The 10,275-nt window shown below is 29.7% G+C and overlaps 1 protein-coding gene across 1 annotated transcript; it reads right to left on the bottom strand.

Moving 5' to 3' along the window:
• Positions 1–2,174: 2,174 nt before the first annotated feature.
• On the bottom strand, positions 2,175–5,353 carry XK-1 (xylulose kinase-1). Its single transcript, XM_079030336.1, has 10 exons — positions 5,249–5,353; positions 5,055–5,150; positions 4,719–4,897; positions 4,476–4,615; positions 4,144–4,402; positions 3,923–4,055; positions 3,725–3,813; positions 3,225–3,502; positions 2,712–2,781; positions 2,175–2,506 (listed from the first exon to the last, which is right to left on the bottom strand). The coding sequence occupies exons 1-10, from the start codon at positions 5,304–5,306 to the stop codon at positions 2,315–2,317; spliced, it is 1,494 nt and encodes a 497-aa protein (XP_078886462.1). The 5' UTR covers positions 5,307–5,353; the 3' UTR covers positions 2,175–2,314.
• Positions 5,354–10,275: the final 4,922 nt, after the last annotated feature.

Below are 10,275 nucleotides of genomic sequence, written 5' to 3'. Positions count from 1 at the left end.
ACTAGCGAGGACCGTGGGAAGGCGCCGGCGTGATCTGTACACACTGATAGCTGATTTATGATCTTGGGATTCATATGATTTGTATTATGATATGACACGTTGAATGTTTATGCCTTGTTTTGGATGAAAATACTTCCTTTTGAAATGAAAAATTTGTTTAAAACTTTCCGTTGTTACAAAGAAATCATTTATAAGTACTGAATGAGTATAAAAACAAAAATGACTTATTTTGAAACAAAAAAATATTAAGGACTAAATGCGTACAAAATGAAAAACATATTACCATATTAAGTCATTTTTTGTAGTTAACCTGGAGTAATCGGTCTTAAGGACCGAATGTGTACAGTTTAACAAGTTGAATGGGTAAATGTGGATAAAAAAAATATTCAATGATCAAACATGTACAAATCGAAAAATAAATTACCTTTTAAATCATTATCCCTTTAAACAATCTAGCACGATGCAAAATACAAATTACGATGTAACAAAGGTGGGCCAAAATGCTTGGAAGTTTTGCATAACAACAAAATGAAATTGACATAAGGAAAGATACCACTATATCATAATATCAATGGATGATTATAAATCATACATTGAAAGTAACATGCGTGTAGGTATTTTAATTATGTTTTTTTTCTTTGTATTTAATGGTAGTCGGTTTAATCCTCATAAAAATCTATAAATAGGTTAGTATAAAACTATCATAAAAGTGATAAAACATAAATATACAAACATAATAATTTATAATTTATGTATATATTATTATTCTCCATCATTCATTAGATTTTGCTCTCGCTACTGATTGCAGTTGCAATCAAAGAAAAGTAGACCAAAAAGCAAATTGAAACTTTTGCATAACAACAAAATGCAGTTAGTGGCATCACGTGCATATACACGACACTCCATCAATGGACGAACTAGAAATCATTGTAAACAAAGACGGACCTTTTTGAATGAGTAGTTTTGAACTTTTGCAGGGTTAGCTGGTAAAAGCTGACATTGTATGCTAATTCGATATGAGTTTGGCATTGAAATAAATAAACGGTTTGAATAAGAGATCTCAATGTGTTTTATTAAACGAGTTAACATGACAAGACTGAAAATTTAACAGATAAGTTTATTGTCAAAAATTAATTTAACGTGAAAAACACCTATTGAATTATATGCAATTTTTCTATTCTTTAGGTAAAGTAGATGAAACCAAAACCACATGTACAAGGTCTAAACCATAAGTCCCTAAACACGTTAACTCGACACAAAAATAAATGAGTTGACGTACCACAATACAAAAGTTAAACAAGTAAGGTTATTGTCAGTTACAATTTTTTTAGCATGGCTACACTCTACAAGTCTCGTTTGAGACTAAATGAGTATTTTAAGAATAAGGTAAGAAGTATGTGTTACCATTCTAAAAAACCGTATTTCACTATTAAATAATTATCGTGCTTAGTCATATATTTCGAAGGTACATAGAGTTAATATTGTTTTAACTTAACCTTTATGGTATTGAATTTTCAATCATTATACTAGAAATTTGACAGTTAAGATTCAGTAATACATTCTAAAATGTAAAAAAGACTAAGAGTTTAAGATTGTGCAACCCTTAATACATATGTATACATTAAAACATATAATTATATGCCGGAAAACACATTTATTTTAAAAATATTTTGTTTACATGTAAATATGTGTTTTATATAAATATTTATACATAGTAGTGCGTACTAATACATATTCATATTATGTAAGATTGGTGGTAAAACTTGTGAAAAAATAGTGATTAAATATATACAAAAAGTAAATTAGTTAGTAAAAGTGCACAAATTTCTCAAAATAAAAAGTTGGGGTTACAAGTGATATTGGTAACTACGTGTTGGGTGATATGGAGATTCAAAAACTCTTTGGTGTTAGATGGGGCTAAAATTAGGAAAAATACATTGTTTGATAGTGATATTGCAATCGTTTTCTTGGTTAAAATTTTAAGCTTCAAAGTCCGACGTACTTTGGAACGTTTGGATTCTAAATCCTTTGTAATTGAATATATTTTCATCCTAGCAATTTGCTAGAATTGTGAATATATGGATCTTTAGCTGTAAAAAATGGTGCACAAGTCATTGATAAAACATATACTAAGTAAAGTTTAGTGACTAAATGTGTACATAGAGCAAAATTCATTACCCTTAATGATATACTTAAATACTTTTAATTTAAGAGGTGCATATCAATTGAATCACATAGAATTTCTAGTTAAAATGATACAATGATTTTTTTTTTTAATCAAAGACAGACCAATGTAGCAAAAGTCGCTTTATTGCTAAAGGGTTGCACGCAATGCCAATAGAGCAGCCCCATAAGCTGCTTCTGTATGAAGTGCTTGACTCACAGGCAAACCAAGTACCCTCTCTCGAATCCTTGTCCACTTATCATTTTTGGATCCACCACCCGCTGTAAACACTTGTTCAACTTCGGTGGCTCCTAAATCCTTCAACAATGCATACCCTTTTGCCTAAGCAAAACACAAGACAACTCATGACATGATAGAACATGACTGCTTTGTTTGACGCGCTAGGACCGATAATGATGTTAATGGGAAAATTGCAAGTTTTGAATTCACCCAAAAAGTGGGACAGGAAAAGACGTAAATGCTCTCCTCATCATTGTAGAAAACAGTCGATCAACAATTATATTTAAATTTTACAAAAGGATTTTACCTCGATGCGTGCTATGGATTCGAGAATTCCATGCAAGTAAGCTACATCGCTTTCTGGGCGAGGACTCAACCTATAACGTAGGAAAGATTTTTTTTATTCCAATTTTCAATAAGGGAAAATACAGAAAAAAAAAAAAAACAATATACTTTCATCATTTTATTGATTTAGCCACTTAACTATTTTCACCGGTGACTTTTTTTTTAACTGTTTAAAAACCCAATTTTCCTTGTTACCCACTTCTGAAAAAGGTTAAAATACATACTTTAACTATTTTATTGATTTAACCACTGAGCGATTACTTTTAAATGATAATTATAATAACCACTCAATAATCAAGTAATTAAAAATACATTTCGGTGGCTAAATCGATAGAAGGCGAAAGTATGTTGTCTTTTTCTGTATTTTAACCTTTTCTAAAATTGGGATTCTTTTTTTCGCCACGTTAAATGCAAGTATCATAATTTAATCACTACCAAAAAAAGTTGTGAAAGTACATAGCACTTTTTAGTTTACCTGGGTTTCATCTTGGGATCCGCAATAGGAAACCTCTCGCCTTGTGTGGGTAATGGATAATAGTCCAAAGATGAAGCTTCCATCGGGTCTATCTGCTTACTTAACTCCTTCAGCTGCTCATCTGAGAAAAGTTGCCGGAGAACCGCTCCACCAGTGTTTGAGGCACCTCCGACCAGCCACTTGTCATCAAGACGATGACTGTACACCCCAAATCGTGCATCATCAATCCTAGTTGTGCTCATTAGTTTTATCGCAAGTGTTGAACCCAGTGATGTCACCTATTACATATACAACCTTTCCAAAATCAGTCCAAATATAATTAAAAATTATATTTATATAATCACTTCTCAATAGTAGGCCCCATTCCAATAAACCCCAACATGACATAACATAACAAAAATAATTCGACTGCGTTTGGTGTGCATTGTACTGAGACTGAGATTGAGACTAATATCAATGAACAGAAAGAAGAAAACGAATGTAGTTTAAAAGCAATTCACCGCCTTCCCCGGTTGAGTAGCTCTGGCTGCAAGAAATGCAGCGATACTATCGGTGGTTCCGGTGCACACAACACAATCCTTAGGAAAACCTGTGGAAGAATTCAGGCCAACATCAAATAATTTAATTAACAAGAGTAATATTGTTATTGCCAATTTTTTAATATAATATGTTTTATTTTTTCCTAACAAAAAAAATACCGAGTTTTGTTGTTATTTCCTCTTTAAGGGTATCGATTACAGTTCCTGGTGCTTGGACGGTTGGTAGTACACATGAGTAGGGCTGAGATTTCAGCCATGGTGGATATGACTCCAGTTCAGGATCATACCCGACCTATACAACAAAATTGACTTTATGCTTTCAAGGTCACACATTTTACCTTTACACCAAGTATTCAACATTGTATATAATAATAATATACCTTTAATGCGTTATTGTAGTCAGATACTCCGATCTTACCATGGAGAAGCCATAAAAGCCAATCGGCTTGATGCATTAGAACTGCAGACTCTTTATTGGAATGGTTTGGGTTTGAGGTCCACCATGAAAGGAGCTTGCATAAGGTTGAAGAACCCGAGCATACTGTATGGTTTGAAGGGGCAATAGATTTTACAATTGGTAAAGCATCCGGACAACTCTCATTGTAGAGTAAAGGTCTTGCTAAAGCTTCCCCTGTTTCTCTGCAGATATCAAGAAAATTGGTATAAAAATGTTGACCCATTAATATTGGCATACATGTAAATAAATGGACACCTATCTAAAATGAGAGTAGTTGCAGAAGTCCCATCTATAGAGATGGAAGTGATTAATGAACGCATTGTAATCGGTATAGCTTCCAGCAGAGAAAAAAGTGTTGTTTTCCATGATTGCACCCAATCGACTGATCCATCACTCTTCCTAGACAACATATATGATAATCTTGTAAATCTTACTAAAAATATGGATTATGGGTCCGTTTATTTCTTATGAGAAGAAAGAAAATGATAGAAATCTTACTAGAAATAGAGGATAATCCTTTTTTCCTTCCGAATGTATGATCCCTTCCTTGTCGATAATTGCATACCTCGCTCCAGATGTACCAAAATCCATCCCCAAATACAGTCTTTCCCCAATTTCAACATCAGTGCTTGAATTTTCTTTACAGTTATTCCTCTTAGGTCTCATTTCGGATTTATCTGCAACATTAAAATCGATTTTTTTCGGAATATATACACCTAAATTATTGGGAATAAAATACAAGAAAGATTCGAAATGTTGAAACCCTGGGCTTCAATTATGTAGCACGGGAATCATTATGAATTTGATACCAGCTAAGGGTTCACAATTACTTACTCCTCTTAGATTGCATTCCACCTTTTGAATTTGATTTGAATACGATGTTGTTCCAGCACCCAGTTGTTAAAATTAATTTCTTCGAACTACAACGACCTGAAATGTTGAAAATATAAGTGGAAATTAATAGAGATTAAAACTTTACAACTCTTAAGTTTCAAGCAAAGTTAACAATTTTGAAGTTAGAGATGTACTGCGTTGAGTTGAAGATGGCTGGAGAGACCAAATTGAGTGATGAATTGAAGCTGCCATCTTTTGCTTCCTACTGTTTTAAACAAATGGATAAAATATGTTCGTTGGAGGGGAAGTGGAATAAACATAAAATAAAATTAATTAAAAAAAACAAAACTACAAAAATTACAAAAATGGTCCCTATAATATATCGGAGATTATCACTTTGGTCTAAAAAAAATTGTACTAGCATCATCGGTTAAAACTTTGATTTTGTTGTGAGTTTGGTCCATTTTGTTTTGATTTTTTTTAAATGAAGGATTTATCTTTATTATTATTTTTTTATTTTTCTTTTAGTACAACCATTAAAAAAAAAGCAAAAAGATAAATAAACCCCACCTTAACCCTCCCCCTTCTACTCCTTCCTACTACACCAATTTTTACCATTCTTCACCTTTTTCCCTCCGGATAACACCACCACCAACAACGGTCAATGTTGTCGTCGCCATCACTGGTTAACTCCTCTATCACCACCTGTCAACTCGACCACCACCAGCACTAACACCATCGGTCACCACCACCAGATTAACTCAAAAAAAAAAAATCCATATATACAACTCAAACTCAAGAAGTATCATATTTGTGAACTCCCACCATCTCTCACTTCTTGATTTATACACATAAATATTAGGATGGACATTATGAAGATCTGGACCAGATGATGAGTTGGACCAGATTTAACACACATACATAAGCATCAGATTATTTTTCCACCATTGATCTATCTTATGAAGATTTAACACAAACCTACAAATCCAATCAAAGAAACATTAGATTACAACCAATCTATTTTCCTTTAGAATATATAAAAATCAAACCTAACACACAAAGTAACAAAATCTATATTTAACAAGGTCTCCATAAATCGACACACACACACATACTCTAAAAATCGTTTCTCTTCCAGCATCTTGACTTAGGGCTAGATCTATCAGATACAATTGTCTTACCCTCCGGTAAACACCATCTCTTTTGTTTTTTTATTTATTTTAATCAAAAAATTAATAAAAAAAAACTAAAAAAGAAAAAAATAATGGTAAATCGTCATTCTAAAAAAGTTCAAAACAAGTTGAATCAAACTCGTAATAAAATGAAAAGTTTGGACTACTGGTGCTAGTCCAAACCTTTTTGTATTTCATTGTTGAATTCAAATTATGTAAAAAGTTTAGACTGTTTTTGCAGTTTTATCAAAAACGAAAACATTTTTTTTGTAATTAGTTTTTTAGAGTTACTTTTACCATAAAGTTTACGGTAGAATCCTAATTTAAATGTATTATATAATCTTATTTTCATTTATTATTTTACTAGTTTTGAGGCCCGTGTATAATACTTGTTTATTAAAAAAATTAAATATGAAGATTTTAACAATTATAAAGTTTGAACTTTGAATTTATAACGAAAATGAAAAACATATTGAATTATTGAAATTGAATTCCTGATTCTTTTTTAAATTTAAACAAATAATTTAAATAAATAATTTAATTAAATAAACAAAGAAAATAATTAGGCTTCAATTCAGGGATTTTTTTAAATTAAAAGGAAAGTTGTATTAATTAATTGATATTTATTTAGTATTACATTTATTACAATCATTACGTTTAAATACTATGCGAAATGTAATAATATGGAAAAAAAATCATAAAATGACGTGAAAAAAATAAAATAACCACAAAATGACACGTGGCAAAATGAATGAGAGTGTGACATGTGATAATAAAATTTATTAGAATTGAATATAATTTTTCTTTTACATAATTTGAATTCAACAATGAAATGCAAAATAGTTTTCACTCTTTTAAATTATAATGTGGTTGAGCTTTTAGCATAATCTATCTATCTATCTATCTATCTATCTATATATATATATATATATATATATATATATATATATATATATATATATATATATACTAATAAAAGAGTAGCTCTTTTGTCATGTGTCATCATATTAGACCTTTTAATTAATGTGTTGCCACTTGTCAATCTATTAGTTTTCCATTTTAAATTTATTAGAACTCCTCATTAATTTTATATATTTATTTGAATCAATGATTATAATTTCACATAACTAATAAAAAATATCTCTTAAATTAATAATTTATTTAAAATAACTTATTAATAATTTTTTGTTTTTACTATAAAAGTTTGATTAATTTTATAACCGTGGTTCCCACGGGTTATAAACTAGTATATATATATATATATATATATATATATATATATATATATATAGGTTCAAATGTTTTCTCACATCTATTGTGTGCTAGAATGCACCAATAAGAATTTAGTAAACATTAAATGTATATTAAATGATATCCATACTTATAATTTCTTTTTTATGGAAACTAATTAAATTCGTCATTAATATCAACAGTAATATTCTTTCAGAATGAATTCGTGTCCAGAAGAATAAGAGCGTATTCAAGTAGAACGAGAGTATATTATACTAGAATACACTTTCACTCTTCATATTACATACAACTTTATTGTATTTTAAGTGAGTGAGTTCTAAAAGAATGTTATTGCTAACATAAAAACCTAGATACGAATTCATTGTGAAAGAATGTTATTATTGACATTAATGATAAATTTAATTAGTTCCACAAAAAGAAAATTATAATTATGGATATCATTTAATATGCATACAAGTATGGAAATCATTTAATATCTATCTTTATTAATTAAGTAATTATTTAATTTTACTAAATTCCTATTGGTGCATTCTAACACACAATAAATGTAATAAACAAAATAACCTAGCTCTCTCTCTCTCTCTCTCTATATATATATATATATATATATATATATATATATGCAGACAACCTTCCATTAAATAGTTTCACACATATGGATATCTGAACTGTGTCAATATCAATATCCATATTTTCTATATAACGTAAACAACCTTTTGCAAGGATGATGCATTTAAGTATATTAATTTGGACATTAAATGTGTATTTGAATTTGAACACGCATAATTCCATCATTTTTATGGTTTTAAAATTCAATATGATTTGAATTTGATGAACTTTACTACTATTACTTGTCTCTGTGCCAACAATTATGGAGTAAATCCTATAACGGTGGTATAAGGATCAATCACATGGTGGTATAAGGATCAACCCCGAACACATTACTTGATCATTGGCATTCAACGAATCCCTCTCATATGATGACCTAAGATGAATACATAACGGGGCTATTAAATTCAAGGTTAAAGTTTATGCTTATACTACTATGAGCTATAACTATATATCATTCATGACATAATTTAGTTGACATGTTAGATATGTCAAATGATTTGCGTTCGAGGCTTAACAATAATAAGGTGAGAATTGAGAGTTTTTTTTTCGATTGTAGTTTCCCTTATATGAAGAAACTCTTTACTTGTCGGTTCCCAGATGCTAAAAGACTACTAAGGTCATGTTCGGCAAACTACCGTAAACCAAGGATTCTTTGAGGGATATACGAAATGCAACTTACTTTGAATACTAATGTGGAGATTGTAATAAAATATGACATTAAAATAAGTTTAGGATTAAAAGCGTCAATAAGACTAAGGTGTAAAGACTATTAATATAAACATGGGGGAAGTGATTTTTAACCCGTTTAGAGCATCCACAATGCATAGTTCAATCGGAGAGTTGAATGAGGTGGCATGCCTAATTGACATTCAATGAATTAAACTCTACCATTATGAGATGTCATGTTGGCATTCACTGGATATGAAGTTCAATGGTCATTGAACTGTTCAATGGGTAAAAGAAAAACTTTTAATTATTAAATATATCTTAAATTAGATTTTATAAATATGTTTCACTGAACTTTGGAAAGTTTAATGCATTGTAGGAAAACTTTGGTAGAGTTGTATTGAGAGTAGAATGATGATGTATCAATCCATTAAACTCTAATGAGTTCAATGCATTGTGGATGCCCGTAGTTTAGACGTACAATATATAAAGTTTTGTATTACATTTATTACAATCATTACATTTAAATATTATGTAGAATTTAATAAAATGAAAAAAAACCATAAAATGGCATGTGGAAAAAATTAGAATAACCACAAAATGATAGGTGACAAAATGAATGAGATAATGACATGTGATATATATATATATATATATATATATATATATATATATATATATATATATGACAAAATGAATGAGATAATGACATGTGATATATATATATATATATATATATATATATATATATATATATATATATATATATATATATTGTTAGAGTTGAAGATATATTTTTTTTACATTCTACATAATTTTAATTCAACATTGAAATGCAAAATAGTTTTCACTCGTATAAATTATAATGTGGTTGAGCCTTTAGTATAATCTATTAATAAAAAAATTCTAAAAATGCAGAAAACTTTCCGTTATATAGTTTCACACATATGGATATCTGAACCATGTCAATATAAATATCCATATTTTCTATATAACGTAAACAACCTTTTGCGAGGACCATGCATCTAAGTATATTAATTTGGACATTAAATGTGTATTTGAAATTGAACACGTTTAATTCCATCATTTTATGGTTTTAAAATTCAATCTGATTCGAATTTGATGCGCTCTACTAATATTACTTGTCTTTGTTCTATGCCAACAATTATGGAGTAAAATCCTATAATGGTGGTATAAGGATCAACCCCTAACACGTTACTTGATTATTGGCGTTCAACGAATACATCTCATGTCATGACCTAAGATGAATGCATCATGAGGCTATTAAATACAAGGTTAGAGTTTACATTTATACTACTATGAACTATAAAGATTTATCCTTCATGGCGTAAATTGGTTGACATGTTAGATATGTCAAACGATTTGTGTTTGAGGCTTAACAATAATAAGGTGAGAATTGAGAGGTTTTTTTTTTTTTTATTTTTTTTTATTTTTTATTTTTTTATTTTTTTATGATTGTAGTTTCCTTTATATGAAGAAAGTCTTCACCTGTCGGTTCC

Source organism: Lactuca serriola, chromosome 3 (assembly GCF_051521515.1).
Source record: "Lactuca serriola cultivar US96UC23 chromosome 3, Lser_US96UC23_V15, whole genome shotgun sequence".
Classification (NCBI taxonomy): Eukaryota; Viridiplantae; Streptophyta; class Magnoliopsida; order Asterales; family Asteraceae; genus Lactuca; species Lactuca serriola.
This window is presented reverse-complemented; position numbering and strand designations above follow the sequence as displayed.